This window comes from Erythrolamprus reginae, chromosome 3, assembly GCF_031021105.1.
Source record: "Erythrolamprus reginae isolate rEryReg1 chromosome 3, rEryReg1.hap1, whole genome shotgun sequence".
NCBI classification, from domain to species: domain Eukaryota; kingdom Metazoa; phylum Chordata; class Lepidosauria; order Squamata; family Dipsadidae; genus Erythrolamprus; species Erythrolamprus reginae.
The window spans coordinates 200,209,121-200,226,986 of NC_091952.1; the positions used below are offsets into that span (position 1 = coordinate 200,209,121).

Here is a 17,866-nt window from a genome sequence, read left to right on the forward strand (position 1 = left end):
ATCTGTGCTTCAAAAGTAGGACCCTTTCTACTCATCAGACACAATCTTCTAGGCTATACTGATCTTTCTCCAGGAAGACTGCAAAAAGGCAATCACACGATTGTAGAGGCAGTTGGCAATATGAGCAGGCTACTAAGCCTTCAAATGTGATGATGTGATCATGGTTGGACAGATGTGACATTTATTTTTGTTAATATACAGTATGTCTTCTTAACATCCGTACTCTATGTCTGTATAAACAAATGTTGGCAATAACAACATTTTGCCCAGCAGGAAAAGCTACAATATAAGCTTCATTACTGAAACATGAAATATGATTGAAGAAAAAGTACAAACCTGACCACAAATGAAGTTGCCAAAGACCCGTGTTCATCACTGAATGTAAGCAGACAACAGCATTCATCTTTTACAGATGTTGGAACTTTCACATCAGGCAGCAATCCTTTGATTAATTGTTTGCTATTAAGCTTTGGAGTCCAGCTTATCTAAGATTTAAAAAAATACTTTGGATATTATAAAAACAACATTTTTCCTGTTTTTAAGTATTTTTTTTAAAGTTTTACTGGAAATCTGTGAACAATTGAATGTCCTTAATGGAAATACTGTTAATGGATTGAATTGGAAGTGCTTCAATTTAATATACAAGCAAATCTATTTTATTGGGGCTATTTCTGAATATCCAAAATTAATTTCAAATCTAAATAAAAGTGTAATAGCCACAATCTAATGCTGTCATGGCAGACAATGAGAACTGTTTGAAATAATTAACAAAGAAAGGTGAATAACTTCATAGTCCATGTATTTCTTTAAACACCCTATATAAATTAAAGTTCTCTGCTCACAGAGTATGCAAAAAATATGTATACAAAATATAACCCCAAGTATAATGTATTGCAGTAATCCAAGAAAAAAGATGACAAAGGCATGGATGACTGGGTACCACATATTCTTCAAGTAGGAGCTGAGAGTTTAGGGAATTTCCAGGTTGTTGGGGTGCATAAAGAAGATGTAGTAAGGATGTGAACAGGTATGTGAGGGCTCAAGGGAGGCACAGTGAGGACAAGGGAAGGTCAAGGGATGTGTTGGGGCTAGATTGGAACTGGTCTACCTGATCTCCAGTGGCCAATCAAGAAGCCAGTCTACCTGGGCCCGGGAGGCTATGGAAGGACTGGTCTATCAATTATCTGGATGGTGATGCAGCAACATGGCAGTACTAAAGAACAAAATTTTGCTAAATTTCAACCCCACAGGAGTCATGGATCTTGGATTTTGAACACATTTTGTAAATTAGCCCATTTGAGAAAACTTTATCTAAAAGTTGTTGACTTGATGCCTTGCTTCTCCCAATTAAAAGCTAGATATCCAGATCAGAAAGGCAAAAATGCTTCAAATCTGGAGTTGATATCATCTTGGTGCCTGCTGATTGTGCCTTAAACTGCTGAAGCTTTTGGAGGCTTACATAGATACCACAGAGCTCATAGAAATATGCATCTAAGATCAAAAGGAGGAGGAAAATATGCAGCCATATAAGGAGGGTGTGTGTGTGTGTGTGTGTTCCATAAAGTAACATTGAACTCCGGCTCAGTTTTTGTTTCTGCCAAACTGCAGGAAATTGAAAAAAAAGGTTTGGCATTAACTTCTGAAAAAGTATAGTTTCTTTTTGGGCTTCAAACACTATTAGTCAGCATTCAATATTCTTTAAGGACTAGCCTTTCACATTCCATAGTAACATTAAGAATGAATAAGAACATTTTAAAAATTTGAATAAAAGTAGGCAGTTTTCTAAGTTCTATATGTGTGACCAAAAAAGAGAACAAGTTGAACTATTTTTTTTTCTTTCCTTTAGGTTTTACAAATATTAATTCATTATAAAAGATAGGGGCAGCCTAAGTAAAAGTCTATTTTGCTTTAAAAATTTAGAGCTGTTAATTAAATAGATTAATAAGAACATCTTTAAGGATATTTCCATTATTACGTTCACAAGATATCCCATACTTACTTTAACTTTTTCAGCTAGAGCTGGAGTTATTTTGACTTCTCTTTCTCCCTCGTCATACATTTGGAAAATAAGATTTTTTAGCACATCACCTGCAACACGGTTAATTACTTCCTCATGTTTAATCTGAACAATTTCTTCTCCTTCACTGCAGTAAATCTGCAGTCCTGCAACATGTGTACTAGGAGACAGTTTAATAATTTTGTCTACTGGTGGCACATTTTTACAACTCTAGAAATAAAAACAAAAAGAAAAACCAGAAGGAAAATTTCAAAGCTGTACAACAATATTTTATCTAATCAAACCTAATTAATAATAGTTATTACACTATGAATATTTACAATGTATTTCTTAACATAAAATATAGTATCTACCCTGTTTCACTCTAAATAAGACATCCCCTGATAATAAGCCCAATCTGGCTTTTGAGTGCATGGCAATCAAGCCAAGCACTTATTTCAGGGTTCAAAAAAATGTAAGACAGGGTCTTATTTTCCAGGAAACACGGTATATAATACAGTATATTAAAATACAACTAAGAAATACTACATTTGTGTTTTTTAAAAAAATATTCCTATTATTCCTACCATAATAGTTCTGGTGTCTATTAAAATTGTGATGGTTATATGCTTTACTTTCGAAAGAAGAAAAAGTACATTTTATTGCAAAGAAAGATTACATTTTTATATTATGTATCTTTGTCATTTAAAATTTCAATTTATATATATATATATATAATATAAAAACTTATATAAAGTATAAAAGCACCTACCAACACATAATAATATAAGAAAATATAATATATGGAAATATTAACTTCATCTTTCATTCAAATAACTATAATCGTTTTTAATATCTTAAGACCATCTCTAATATTTCTAGGTTAAGTCATAGTCAAGAAAAATTATTTAAAATCTTTTAGAAAAGCGGGGAACCATATACTGTAACCTTGATCAAATTTGTAAATTTTAGTTTTAAAGATCTGGATTCCTTTTAGGTAATGTCCAAATTGTTTCTACTCTCTTTTGCTTTACTCAACAATGCCTTAGTTTGTAAATATGAAAAATATGAAAATTGTTTAAGTCAATTTTCTAAGTTACGGTAAGTACCTAAGTTATTCTTCTGGTTTACTATTTGTGTATGTCTTTTAATTATTGAAAACTCAGCCAGTTTCATTTGTTGGTCTTATATAACATCTTACATAATATTCCTACATCGATTCATTTTAAATTCATATCCAAAACAGTTTGATTTTCGGTTATATCCTATTTCTCTTTTAAGACCATTTTTATTGATGCAGACAGTCTAAAACAGGGGTGTCAAACTGGCAGCCTCGATGGGTCATGCAGAGGCCACATCCATCCCACCTCCACGAATGGGGAAAAGGTCACAAAACATCATGTGATGGCAAAATTATGTGGTGAGTTTGACACCCATGGTCTAAAGCAGGGGTCACCAACCTTCTGGACTTCAGGGATCACTAACTTTAAATCCAGCGGACCACTAATATGATCTGCCTAATGACCAGCTGGGTGGATGTGACTTGATGTCACTCATCTTAACGGGCATCTCGCTTACCTCTATTGCCCCTCCGTTCCAGCCACTCCTCGCCTGCCTACCCAAGTTCCTTAGGTCCCCAACATGAAGCAGTTGTTGGAGCTAAGCAGTAGCCATCAGAAAGAGTTGGTTAAACAACTGGCCTGGTGCTTCCCTCCAGACTTCGCCCAAAACCCCGTTCCAGGAGGATAAAGCACATCCCAAGTCAGAATTTCTGCCCTCCTCCAACCCGCAAAAAAAAAAGGGAGACTCTGCAAAAACACAAACATTCATTGCACATATCCGGCCCAGTTTGATGACCCCTAATTTAGAGCAATATAAAAAATGCAAATAATTTTTCTGTGGACTACCAAAATTTTCTCGCAGACCACCAGTGGTCCATAGACCACAAGCTGCTGACTTCTGGTCTAAAGAGTATGTTTTGAATACACTGTTGCCAAGTATCCTTAAATTCTTCCAGAGTTAAAATATTTTTCTCCAGTGGGAATCTTCTTTAACTACAATCTTTATTTATTTCTGATTGCTTCTTTAACCAGTCTTCAAGTTTTTTTTCTTATTGTGTTTTTTGTCATCTAGAACATTTCCCAGGAAAGGATTTCTTACACTAAAACTCAGATCCTCATATAGTTTTAATAGGATTTTATACAAGCAATATTATTTATTGTGAGCTGCCCTGAGCCTCAGGAGAAGGGCGGCATAGAAATCAGATAGATAAATGACCAAATAAATACAACCAACCAACCAAATAAATAAATGACCAAATAAATATTCTAACTTTTCCAAAGTTTTATTTCCGCTCAATCTTGATCCAGTTAATTTCCTTCCAAAAGCAACAGCATAAATGCTCTTTAGCTGCTGAATTCCAAATTAAAAGAAAAAGGTTTTATTTAAGTTTTAAACTTATATACCGTATTTTCCAGAGTATAACTCGCACCTTTTTCCTCCCTGAAAGAGGCTGATAATTTGGGTGTGTCTTATATTGTGAATGTAGCTCTCTTTTTTTTTAGCCCTAACTAGCTGCTAATGATCTTCCCAGCTCTTACCTTGCAGGCTCTTTCATTGTTTCTCTCTGCAAAAAATGTTTTACAAGCCCTAAGTCCTTCCAGAGTTTTTTTCATTGCTCTAACTTGCTCAGAATAAGTTTCTTTCCAGCCCTAACCATGCGCTAACAATGTTCCCATCTCTTACCAGCTTGCAAGGTATTTTATTGTTACTCTCTGTAAAGAATGTTTTCTTTTTTTAAATTTTTATAAAAAGTTTAACTTTTATTTAAATACATAAATAAACACAATACACAAAACAACACAAAGACATTTAAAAAGAAAATTGGATGAAAGTGTAGCATATCCTAATAACAGTTCTAACTATACTAACATTCGATTACAGCTCCTATTCAATTAGTCATATACACCAGTTTTAAAGAAAATAAAAATCCTAAATCATATAAATAATCTTAAATAGTCTTGAATAATGTTTTCCAAGTCCTAAGTCTTTGCAGGATTTTTTCCATTGTTCTACTTGCTCCAACTATTTATTTCCAGGTGCTAATGATGTTCTCAGCTCTTACTGGCTTGCAAGCTCTTTCATTGTTATTCTCTCCGAATAAACTTTTTTAAAAGCCCTAACCAGGGGATAAAATAATGTGTTGGCTAAGGACACTAGCCACATGAATATTTGATAAGCAGATTATTTTCCTTATTTTCCTCCCCAAAAACTAAGGTGTGTCTTATACTCCGGTGCATCTTATTCTCAGAAAAATACGGTAAATTATTATTATTATTATTTATTAGATTTGTATGCCGCCCCTCTCCGCAGGCTCGGGGCGGCTCACAACAGTGGTAAAAACAGTATACAATGACAAATCTAATATTAAAAGTCTATAATAACAAATCTAACATTAAAAGTCTAAAAAAACCCATTGTTTAAAAATCATACATACAACATACCATACATAAAACTGCATAGGCAAGGGGAGATATCTCAGTTCCCCCATGCCTGACGGCAGAGGTGGATTTTAAGGAGTTTACGAAAGGCAAGGAGGGTGGGGGCAATCGTAATCTCCGGGGGGAGCTGGTTCCAGAGGGTTGGGGCCGCCATAGAGAAGGCTCTTCCCCTGGGTCCCGCCAGATGACATTGTTTAGTTCAAATTGTTCACTGAAGATTGGAGGAAGATCCTCCAGTATAATAAAAACTTCTTGAGGTTCTTAATCTCCAAATAAACCTCCAATAAAAATGATTTACAAAAGTGGTGAACAAACACAGCATTCTTATAAAATGTTGTTACTCACTATTTGTAAAAATTTGTAAAGATATGCTTCCACAATATTAACTGTGTTCAAGATTCAAGGATTTTTCTTTCAGTTGCTGCAGATGTTAACACAACTTGGTTTTTTTTAGTACACTAGGGATTAGTCTAAGAAATTACATATATTTGTTCCCCATGCTTTTCATATCTGAAATTCACCTATAATCTTAAAAGAAATTAAATGTTATATCAACACCAAGGACTATTTTATGCTTTGTCAGCTTAAAAAACCCCCACCCCAGTTAGGCCAAAAGCATTGATAGTAGACAGAGAAAAGCATATGCAAGGGAAGAGGGGGAATATCTTTAACTTACTGGTATTTCAAATCTTGCTATAAATGTTTGATTTTCCTTTACATTTTGAATGCGCTGAAATAGTCCAGTTAATGTATTTTTGCCAGAACTGCTGCAATCTACAACATATACAGGAGGGCCTGGAACGTCTAAAAACTAATGTAATCAAGAATAATTTCGATTAAGGTTATGGTCCATTCAAGTTATAAGATGGCATAAATATCTTAGAACTAAACTTTAAGATATACAGTGTTCCCTCGATTTTCACAGGTTCGAATTTCGTGAAAAGTTTATACCACGATTTTTCAAAAATATTAATGAAAAAATACTTTGCGGTTTTTTCCCCTATACCACAGTTTTTCACGCCTGATGACGTCATATGTCATCGCCAAACTTTTGTCCGCCTTTAATAAATATTTTTTTAAATAAACTTTAATAAATAAACATGGTGAGTAATAATCTAAATGGTTGCTAAGGGAATGGGAAATTGTAATTTAGGGGTTTAAAGTGTTAAGGGAAGGCTTGTGATACTGTTCATAGCCAAAAATAGTGTATTTACTTCCGCATCTCTACTTCGCGGAAATTCGACTTTCGTGGGCGGTCTTGGAACGCATCCCCCACAAAAGTCGAGGGAACACTGTACTACAAATATGACATTCCCAGTAAATGCATACGCTGTGTGTTCTTAACAAAAAACTCTAGACAAAATGTCAACAGCTAAGTTCTACAAAGCTGAAATCACAGACTATTTCCATAATGTTATTTTCAGCAATATAGTACCTTGCACTGAACCAATAGTTTTGGTTGAGCTGTTATGTTGCCTGCTTCATCCAAAACCTCAACATCAAAAGAGAAAGGTTTTCTATTCTCAATTGAAAGGACAGCAGAATCTGGTTTCACATTTAGCTTCTGAGGAGGGCCTGTTGGAAGTCAGAAACTGACATTTAATACGTTGTTACAAGCATTAAAACAATATCTTGAAGTAACATGGGTGGCCAATCAACTGTATAAATAAATAATAAAAAATAAAATATCCAAAAACAAACGTACAACTTTGAAAATGTCAATATTTTAAAGCATATCCATGCCATAAACAACACGTACAATCTACAAGCTATGGATATGCAAACCAATGCAGCCAATCCTCTATTTTTATTTTTCCATCAATGATTTCTGATATATGAAAAAGTTAAAAGCTAAAATTAAAAATACACTTTCATTTTTATATATTTTAGCAAAGTTAATGTTTAAATCATACTTTGTGTTATTCTATTTTGTCAAAGCAGATAGGGGAAATGGTTGTTTACCTGTGCCACATATTTCAAAGCCATGGAGGAAACACTTTAGAAACCATTTTTCTTTCATACTGACAAGTAAGACCATAGACCAGAGGTCTTCAAACTTGGCAATTTTAAGACTTGTGGACTTCAACTCCCAGAATTCTCCAGCCAGTATAGCTGGCTAGAGAATTCTGGGAGTTGAAGTCCACAAGTCTCAAAGTTGCCAAGTTTGGGAACCCCGGCCATAGACCAGTGATGGCAAACCTTTTTTGGTATGAGTTCCCAAGATGATGTATCTATTTCAGGTATTGCCAGGGGGTTTATCAGCATCAAAGTTCAGGGAGTGGGACAGAAAACTTAATTATTGGGTTGAAGAAGATAAAAGACCGGGAGTAAGGGAAAAGTGGTTAATAGCTAATGAAAAAGAGGGTGGATGAGGAATTCCCTGTTTGGAGTTGTATAGAGAAGCCTTTCAAATTGAAAGATCAATGGAGTTGCAATTATCTGAAAATAAATGGGTGAAATTGGAAAAAGAGATGATTGGGATGAAGAATAGAGAATTAATTTTTATAAGGTGGAATTAGAGCGATCTAGATAAATTAATAGGTCCCCTGAAAGGGACTATGGAAATTTGGAAAAAATGGCAGGGGAAAATAGGATTATATAAATCAAAACTGTCATCATTATATGTAATAAATAGAGATAATGAAACAAATTTAAATAGGGTTGTAGGAGAGTTGAAGGGAAGAGGGATAACCAAGATAGAACAGTTATATGAGAAGGATGAGAGGCCAAATAGAAATCATATAGAATGGTGGTTGGGGAAGCGAAGATGGCTGCAAATAAATGCAATATGCAAATATCTGAATGAAAGGGGGAATAAAGAAGCACTATTTAGGGAGGAGATAGAGTTAGAGAAAATAATAAGAGAAAAAAGTGAGTGTACCAAGGCGCAAGCAAGTAACATATATAAGATGTTAGTGCAGTCAGATGGATATGTGACCCAAGCATTGACAAAACGGTGGCAGAGTGAAATACAAGTAGATGTGCAAGAGATGAAAAGTAAAGGGTTAGGAAAATGAGAAGGAAAATATTACATAAATGATATTACACACTCGTTCAACTTGCATATTTCCAGCAGAATGTTAAAAATACTTGTTGGCCTGGGTGTCAAGATAAAGGAGTGTTTATGCACATGCTTTGGGAATGTCCAGTAGTGCAGAACTTTTGGCAAAAAGTGCAAGAGGATATTAATAGAATGTTAAATATATGATGGATAATTACCAAAGAAATGACAGTATTAGTTAAAAGCAATGTGATGAGAAAATTTAGAGAAATAAAACAAGCAGTGATAAAAAACGCTCAGGCGGTAATAGTCTTGGGTTGGAAGGATGCGACAAAATGGACAATGCAAAATTGGTACCGGTACGTGGTGGATCACATTCAATTTGAAATTATGGACAAAGGGATAAATTCGGTTAATGAAATAAATTCGGTTAATAATTTGCGACAACTGATGGGACGATGGCACAATATATGGTTAGTAGAATCCGAGACCAAGCTACAAGGAATAAATTGGAAATAGATATTTTGCTTTTGAATTAAAATGGTAAATGGTTAAAATGGTCCCTTGACTTTCACGGGTCCAACTTTTACGGAAAGGCTATACCACAGGCTTTCAAAAAATATTAATGAAAAAAATACTCTGTGGGTTTTTTTGAACACCACGGGTTTTCCCGCAGCCACCTGATGTACAATACTGTGCGTTTTAACTCTCCCCCCCAGCCTTCCTGCTTCTTTAAATAAAAGCTCTGCTTCCGCCCCAGCCTCTCGATCCCTCCCCTTTCATTCTCAGAGCGTTGGTACGCTCCACTTGAAGCCGAGCCTTGCAGGCGGACTGTATGAACATCTCTGTAGCAGTTCAGAGACATTTGGTGTCTATGAATGGGAATATGCCTTGTACTAGCAGTGACTGTAACTTTCAGTCTTGACAAGAGCTATACATCTTGAAAAGTATTCAGAAATAAATTTTATGAACTGGCATCCCCTTGAATTGGAATGGAGCCGGAGTGACTGGATGGAGCTGATCATTTTCTAGGCTCTTTTTCCGCTGCTGCCACTTTTTGCCTCCTGCCGCCGCCGCCTTTTCTTCCCCCACCCACCTAAACCGTCTCCCTTAGTGGTTGCGTCGGACCTCTCAGCTGACTGGCCAGGATCCCTCTTGCCTTGAGCTTCTCCTTCCCCTGCCCTGACCCTGGGCACTGGTACTGCCGCCGCCGCCATGAGGAACGCCAGAAGTGATCGCAGTAAAGTTCCCAGCTTGCCGCCTCATTGCCCTTTTGGTGTGTCTTATACAGTGGAACCCCGACATAAGAGCTGCTCTACTTAAGAGCAACTCGAGATAAGAGCTGGGAGGGGAGAGATATTTTTGTTCTACTTACAAGCCCAAATTCGAGATACAAGCGCCAAGGAGCTGTCTCCTGAAGCCGAACGCTAACTTCCGCGTTCGGCTTCAGGAGACAGCTGCGAAGCGGCGCGCGTGTTTTAAAAGGTTGCAGCCGGCCTGGGGGGCTCGGGGGGGAGCTTGCAGCTTTCTTTCTTGCTCTTTTTCTTTCTCTCTTTTACCTTCCCTTCCTCTATTTCTTCTTTTCTTTCTCCTTCCCACCTTCTTCCCTCCCTCCCTCCTTTCACTCATTCCTCTCTTACTCTCCCCTTTCATAAGTTTCCTTGCTTCCTTCCTCTGTTCCTGTCCCTTCCCCCTTTCTTTCTTTCTTTCTTGCTTTCTTTCTTGCTCTTTTTCTTTCTCTCTTTTACCTTCCCTTCCTCTATTTCTTCTTTTCTTTCTCCTTCCCACCTTCTTCCCTCCCTCCCTCCCTTCACTCATTCCTCTCTTACTCTCCCCTTTCATAAGTTTCCTTGCTACCTTCCTCTGTTCCTGTCCCTTCCCTCTTTCCTTCCTTCCTTCCCACCCTCCGTCCATTCATTCACCCATTCCTCTCTTGATCGCTTAAAGCCGGTCCCTGGTGCAAAAAGGGTTGGGGACCTCTGTCCTACAGGATTGGGTGGCAGAGAAGTTGAACATATGTAAATTTAAAAGTTTAAGAAAGTTTACAAGTTAAGTGAAAGAAACTTCATTATTCATTTATATGTACATGTACATTTCTTCATTAAAAACATGTCTTTCTGCATAATTTAGACTAACTTTGTGAGTTTTTTGAGGGCTGGAACCAATTAAAATTATTTACATTAATTCCTATGGGGAAAAGTCGTTCGAGATAAGAGCTGCTCGACTTAAGAGCCCAGGTCCGGAACGAATTAAACTCGTATCTCGAGGTACCACTGTATTCTGAAAAATACGGTAGTTTTTTCTAAAATGTTCGTGTTAATCAGCCAGGGGAACAAAACCACAAAAGTTAATCTGACCTATGTTGAAACTGGATTCTAATATATCTACAAAATGTATAGCTCTTTGTAAGTCATTACATTACTGTCATTTTCAATATATGCTTTCATATATTTAAAATATTTTACTTACCTGGGAGAAGGTTAACTTTCACAACTTGGGATTCTTCCTTTAGACCAGGAAGAGTGATCTTTAGATTAAAGTTCTGTTGAAAGGGTAAGATATAATAGTAATAAAATAACATTTGCGAATCTCAGATCTTCAACAAACATAAAATCCAGTAGCTGATTTAGCTGATTATGCAACCAAACATAATAATGCAACTGTGTTTAACTATTTAGTACTTATAGTGGATATTCTTAAAAAACAATTATGGGAAAGTACAAAAAAATTGTATATATTTGCATTTTTACTTGCAGTGCATATTACTGAATACCCCAAACTATTAAATAGAGATGTTTTAGCTCCTTCCAAACTCTGCTTCAAATTATAATTGGATTATTTCATTTCATTTATTCGATTTGTATGCCGCCCCTCTCCCATCACTTGAAAGGCATGATGCTACTTCTGATTCATAATCTATCAAAATCAGTTTAACTAAACAAAGAGCTTTAAATGTCTTATTAACAAAACAACCGGTTTGTTCTGATAGCTGCAAATTCTATTTTAAAACTATCCATTAATTAGATAATGTTTTTTTCATTATGTATTGAAAAAGATTAGCTTACCTTGCCTTGGCAACTATTTACAAGACCTTTAGCAATTATGCCTGTAATGGCACAAATTGGTGTTCTTTTTATTTCTTCATACTGTAATGTTAGACCACTAGAAAATAAAGCTTAAAATCAATGGAAGAGATCAATAAAATTTTTATTTTAGTTATCATTTATGAGATAAATGGTTATGTTTCTGTCTCACTCCTCTTAGAGACCAATCCTACTTTACCAGCTAGCATTTGTGAGAGATAAGTCCTCACAATCCTCATTATCTTATAGGCAATGAAAGGTAAAAATGAGAAAAAAATCTCTTGGGCCATCCACTGGCAATTGCTGATAAGCTTGTGCTAAATCATGTTTTGCAAATAATTTGTCTTGTTCTAGGGCACTGATGGTGAACTTTTTTTGTTCGGGTGCCAAAAGGGTGTGCTCACACCTATAATGCAATGCCCTTGCCCCTACGCATTTGTACACAATCTTCCCTCACTGCTCCTCCCCGCATACACGCAGATCTCACTGAAGCCTCCGGACTTCTGATAAGCCTATTGGGCTGTTTTTCACCCTCCCTGGGCTCTGGAGGCTTTCTTGAAGCATGGGAAGGTAAAAAACAGCCTCCTCCTGCCCTCTGGAAGGCGAAAATCAGCTGGCCAGCATGCACATGCATGCTGAAGTTGACATGGGGCAACGTCTCATATGCCCACAGATATACATGCCATCTATGGAACATGTGACATAGGTTCGCTATCAGGGCTCTAGGCTGTTGTCTTGGAATGTGTTGATTCCCATTACTCCTAAACCCAGAGTTTTTAACCATTGCAGTCCCAGCAGTCTGGGCAGGTTATCATCTAGGATGGTCAATTGAAGTTTTCCCATGAATTCTTTAAATTGGACTTGCATGGAACATATCCCTAACAGGAGGGTACAGTGGCCTTGATAATCTTTGTGGTTCCAGTTGTTTCTTTTCTATTTCTGGGACTGCGTTCTTGATGGTATTCCAGAATACAGTGGTCAGGAATGACCTAGTGTTCACCTCCATGTTGCATTCGGATCTTTCGATGAGGACCATGATGTGGATTGTTTCTAAGTTGGACACATGGTTGTTTGTAGTGTTTCTTTGGCGTTTATGGGTCTGAGGTCTCTGCGGCTATTTTTTTTATACTGATACAGACAGGTTGCCCTTCTGTTTGTCTCACAGTTAGTCTTGGGTGGAATATGGCTGGCTGGTCGGCTCAGCAAGCTCTTGTGATGTGCTTCTTCTGTCACATCTCTGGCACATTGCGTCCAGGAATCGGCAGCTTGCTCTGGGATAATTTTCCCCAGATGGCACACAATGAGGATCTTTCTTGCTTCTCTGAGCTTCCAGCTTTCATTCTGACTTGTAGGCAATGGATTTGGGGAATTCTTCGGTTTCCCAGCTCTCTTGATGTACAGCAGCTGCTCTTGGTGGCACATTTAAGTTTTCCGTTTTTTGGATGGCCGCAGCTGTTTTATCGGTTGATTCAGTTCCCCTTGCCTCTTCTAATGTTAGCTTAAACATAGAAACATAGAAACATAGAAGTCTGACGGCAGAAAAAGACCTCATGGTCCATCTAGTCTGCCCTTATACTATTTTCTGTATTTTATCTTAGGATGGATATATGTTTATCCCAGGCATGTTTAAATTCAGTTACTGTGGATTTACCAACCACGTCTGCTGGAAGTTTGTTCCAAGGATCTACTACTCTTTCAGTAAAATAATATTTTATCATGTTGCTTTTGATCTTTCCCCCGACTAACTTCAGATTGTGTCCCCTTGTTCTTGTGTTCACTTTCCTATTAAAAACACTTCCCTCCTGGACCTTATTTAACCCTTTAATATACAGTGATCTCTCGATTAGCGCGGGGGTTACGTTCCAAGACCTCCCGCGCTAATCGATTTCCGAGTTATAGTGGTGCGGAAGTAAAAAACACCATCTACGCATGCGCGCCATTTTTTTCATGGCCGCACATGCGCAGATGGTGGAGTTTGCGTGTGGGCGGCGGGGAAGACCAAGGGAAGGTTCCTTCAGCCGCCCAACAGCTGATCTGCTCTGCAGCGCGGAAGCAGCGAGGAGCCGAAGATGGGGTAAAGGCAAAGGGGAAACCCCATCTTCGGCTCCTCGCTGCTGCCGCGCTGCGGAGCGGATCAGGTGTTGGGCGGCTGAAGGAACCTTCCCTTGGTCTTCCCGCCGCCCAGGCAAAGGGGAAACCCCAAGATCGCTTGCCGCTTGCCGTATTGCAGCTTGGAGCCTTGCTTCGCCTCCTTCGCTGCAATACGGCAAGCGGCAAGCGATCTTGGGGTTTCCCCTTTGCTTGGGCAGCACTGGGGCCATGCGGAGCCGCTCATCTAGGGGGGCGTGGACCGGCAAGGTGCCCTCCGCTCTCTCTCTTTCTCTCCCTGTTACCGGTGTGGTATAAGAGAGAGAAAGAAAGAGAAAGGAGGGCGACTTGCCAGTCCACGCCCCCCTGGATGAGCGGCCCCGCATGGCCCCAGCGCCGGACTCCGCCGTTGCCTCCGCCCTTGTTCGGCTCTGCAGCTGAGAGGCCACGTCCACCCCCTCCTCGGTGTCCCCGGCACCCAGCGTCCCCACGCCGCCTCCACCTCCCGGTAATGCGCCCGACCTCTGCCTCTCTCTTTCTCTCTCATATACCACGCCGGCAACAGGGAGAGAAAGAGAGAGAGAACTAGCGCGGACTTATTTTTTAATTAATATTTTTTGAAAAACCGCGTTGCAGCGTTTCACGCTAATCGAGACCGTGCTAATCGAGGGATCACTGTATTTAAATGTTTCGATCATGTCCCCCCTTTTCCTTCTGTCCTCCAGACCAGTGATTTTCAACCTTTTTTGAGCCGCGGCACATTTTTTACATTTACAAAACCATGGGGCACATTGAGGGAGGGGGGGGGACTAAAAAAAGTTTGGACAAAAAAATTCTCCCTTTCGCTCTATTTCTCTCTCCCTCTTTCTCTCCCTCTTTTTTTTCTCTCTCCATCCCTCTTTCTTTCTCTCTTCCTTCTTTCCTCTTTTTTGCTCTCTTTCTCTCTCCCTCCCTACTTCCCTCTATGTCTTTCTCTCTCCCACCTTCCCTCCCTCTCTTACTTTCTCTCTCTTTCTCTCTCTCTTGCTTTCTTTCTCTCTTGTTCTCTTTCTCTCTCTCTTTCTTTCTTTCTCTTGCTTGCTTTCTCTCTTGTTTTCTTTCTCTCTCTCTTGCTTGCTTTCTCTCTCTCTTGCTCTTTCTTTCTTTCTCTCTTTCTCTCTCTTTCTTTCTCTCTCTCTTGTTTTCTTTCTCTCTCTGAGCTTCGCGGCACACCTGACCATGTCTCGCGGCACACTAGTGTGCCACGGCACACTGGTTGAAAAACACTGCTCCAGACTATACAGATTGAGTTCATTAAGTCTTTCCTGATACGTTTTATGCTTAAGGCCTTCCACCATTCTTGTAGCCCGTCTTTGGACCCGTTCAATTTTGTCAATATCTTTTTGTAGGTGAGGTCTCCAGAACTGAACACAGTATTCCAAATGTGGTCTCACCAGCATTCTATATAGTGGGATCATAATCTCCCTCTTCCTGCTTGTTATACCTCTAGCTATGCAGCCAAGCATCCTACATGCGTTCCCTACTGCATGACTGCACTGTTCACCCATTTTGAGACTGTCAGAAATCACTACCCCTAAATCCTTTTCTTTTGAAGTATTTGCCAACACAGAACTGCCAATACAATACTCAGATTGAGGATTCCTTTTCCCCAAGTGCATTATTTTACATTTGGAAACATTAAACTGCAGTTTCCATTGCTTAGACCATTTATCTAGTAAAGCTAAATCATTTACCATATTACAGACGCCTCCAGGAATATCAACCCTATTGCACACTTTAGAGTCATCGGCAAATAGGCAAACCTTCCCTACCAAACCTTCCCCTATGTCACTCACAAATATATTAAAAAGAATAGGATCCAGAACAGACCCTTGTGGCACACCGCTTGTAACCTGACTCTGCTCAGAATACTCGCCACTAACAATAACTCTCTGATGTCTACCCTTCAGCCAGCTGCAAATCCATTGAACTATCCAGGGATTAAGTCCAATCTTCACTAATTTATCTATAAGCTCTTTATGTGGAACCGTATCAAAGGCTTTGCTGAAGTCCAGGTAGGCAATATCCACGGCACCACCTTCATCCAACACCTTTGTGACATAGTCAAAGAAATCAATGAGATTAGTCTGACATGATTTGCCTTCAGTAAAGCCATGCTGATTTGGGTCCAATAAGTTATTGTTTTTTAGGTGCTGATTTATCCTCTTTTTGAGTAGAGTCTCCATCATTTTAACTACAACTGATGTCAAGCTAACTGGCCTGTAGTTACCAGCTTCTTCTCTACTGCCCTTCTTGTGAATAGGCACAACACTGGCCATTCTCCAATCCTCAGGAACTTCTCCTGTTAACAAGGATTGGTTAAACAAATCAGTCAGGGGGGTAGTAATGACAGATCTGAGTTCTTTAAGAACTCTGGGGTGGATGCCATCTGGACCCATTGCCTTATTTATCTTTAATCGTTCAAGTTCTTCTAAGACATCGGCTTCTAAGATCACTGGAGCTGAATCCGTACAGCTGGAAGCTGTAAAATAGAGCTTAGGTATAGACAGCAGCCTTCTCTGTAATTGGAAGTCTCTCAGACCAAAAATGAGTCTATCCATCATAGACTCTTCTATATTGCTGAACTTGCAGCGAGCTGTAGCTTTTCACAGAGCAGTGACATACTGGTTTATTGTCCCATCTTCCTGTTGCTTCCTGTGGTAGAATTTGTGCTTATACACCAATGGGAGAGAGTATCAGTGCATAGTGTGCTTTTAGCAATTCTTGCAGCGCCAATCATGTCAGCCACCTGTATTGATTCTGGCTTTGACAATGCTTCAACCATATTGATGACTTCTGGTCCGCAATAACTAAGGAAAGTCCAGAAATTCTGTTAGAGTGCTGGCTTCCAGAAAGCACTGAAATTGGAACATGTATTTGTCCCAGTTCTCCCTTGCTGGGTTAAATGGAGGCTGTGGGGCATGCATGGACATCTTGATGACTGATGCAGTTTTGCGACTTCTGCAGTGATAGCCGATGCCATGTGGAGGTCCAGTCCATTTCCTTTGTTTTCCTCAAGATCCCACCTTCATTACCAGTGTTAAGTTGGGGTTTTGAATGAAGAGGCAGGACTCCAGCATAATGACTTCAGCTCTCTGTTGCAAGTATAGTTAAAACATATCTGCCAGCTGCTGACAGTGCCCACTTTTTAAAGGGCTCTATCAGGCAGTCTGGCCACTGACACTGCTTCAATTTCCCGTGCTTGAATGGACCAATGAGTGGCAGGCATGAAAATCCTTCTTATTGCTCTGACCCGGAGTGAAACCTTCGCTTTCCGGCTGCACTCCGTATCTACATATTTAACACACACCAAATTAGGATTATACAGTATTTTTTCCTCTATGTTATAAAAATGAAATAAAAGCTATTACCTTGCTTGAAGGACTGGTATAATATCTTCTGTCAGTTGAGTGGAATGTCCAAATTCATCTTGGACATCCAGAGGAATACTGAATGGATGCCCTATCTGAAATGGAGGATCCAAAATACCTATTTTAAACTTCTGAGGTTTGCCTTCTGAGGAAGAGAAAAGAAAAAGTCATCAGGATGATGGAGACTGGAATTTTTCAATCACACTCTTGATGGCTCTATTCACTTTTTGCTACCTTCATCAGCTTTCAGTTATTATTTTTATATCTTTCTATATTAATAAATCATATACAGTAGTACCTCTAGATACGAGCTGCTCCACATGCGAGTATTCCAAGATACGAGCCACGAGGGGAGAGAAATTTCTATTCGAGACCCGAGCTCAAATTCGGGATACGAGCCGAGCGTCCACTAGGTGGCGCAAGAATCCTTGCTTCTGGTTATCTCGGAGGGGAAAAACAAAGTCTAAAGCCATTTGTTCCAGATACGAGTTGTTCGACATATAAGCTCCCTTCTGGAAGAAATTAAACTCGTATCTAGAGGTACCACTGTATATGTGTGTGTGTGTGTGTGTGTGTGTGTGTGTGTGTGTGTTGGCATATTCGGGTTTTTTCCCGTGTAAGTTTCAGAGATTCCTGGTGATGTTTCAACGAGGTCCCACTCGTCATCTTCAGGCTGGTGCTTTCGGCTTTGTTACAGGGCAAACAAAGCAAACAAACCCAGCTGTACATCTCCAGTCAGTTCAGTGAAGTGGTAGATATGATGCTCTCAGGCTCTTTGCTACACGTTT

The 17,866-nt window shown here is 39.2% G+C and overlaps 1 protein-coding gene across 3 annotated transcripts in view; it reads right to left on the bottom strand.

The window, feature by feature from the left end:
* Positions 1-17,866, bottom strand: part of SMCHD1 (structural maintenance of chromosomes flexible hinge domain containing 1) — a 93,296-nt gene that overhangs the window by 35,436 nt on the left and 39,994 nt on the right. For all 3 annotated transcript variants that reach the window (XM_070747592.1, XM_070747594.1, XM_070747593.1), the window contains 7 exons: positions 17,079-17,223; positions 11,563-11,659; positions 10,967-11,039; positions 6,932-7,071; positions 6,173-6,307; positions 2,000-2,227; positions 337-485 (listed from right to left, as the gene is read on the bottom strand). In XM_070747592.1, coding sequence (XP_070603693.1) covers positions 337-485; positions 2,000-2,227; positions 6,173-6,307; positions 6,932-7,071; positions 10,967-11,039; positions 11,563-11,659; positions 17,079-17,223 — 967 coding nt within the window. The remainder of the gene's footprint in view (positions 1-336; positions 486-1,999; positions 2,228-6,172; positions 6,308-6,931; positions 7,072-10,966; positions 11,040-11,562; positions 11,660-17,078; positions 17,224-17,866) is intronic.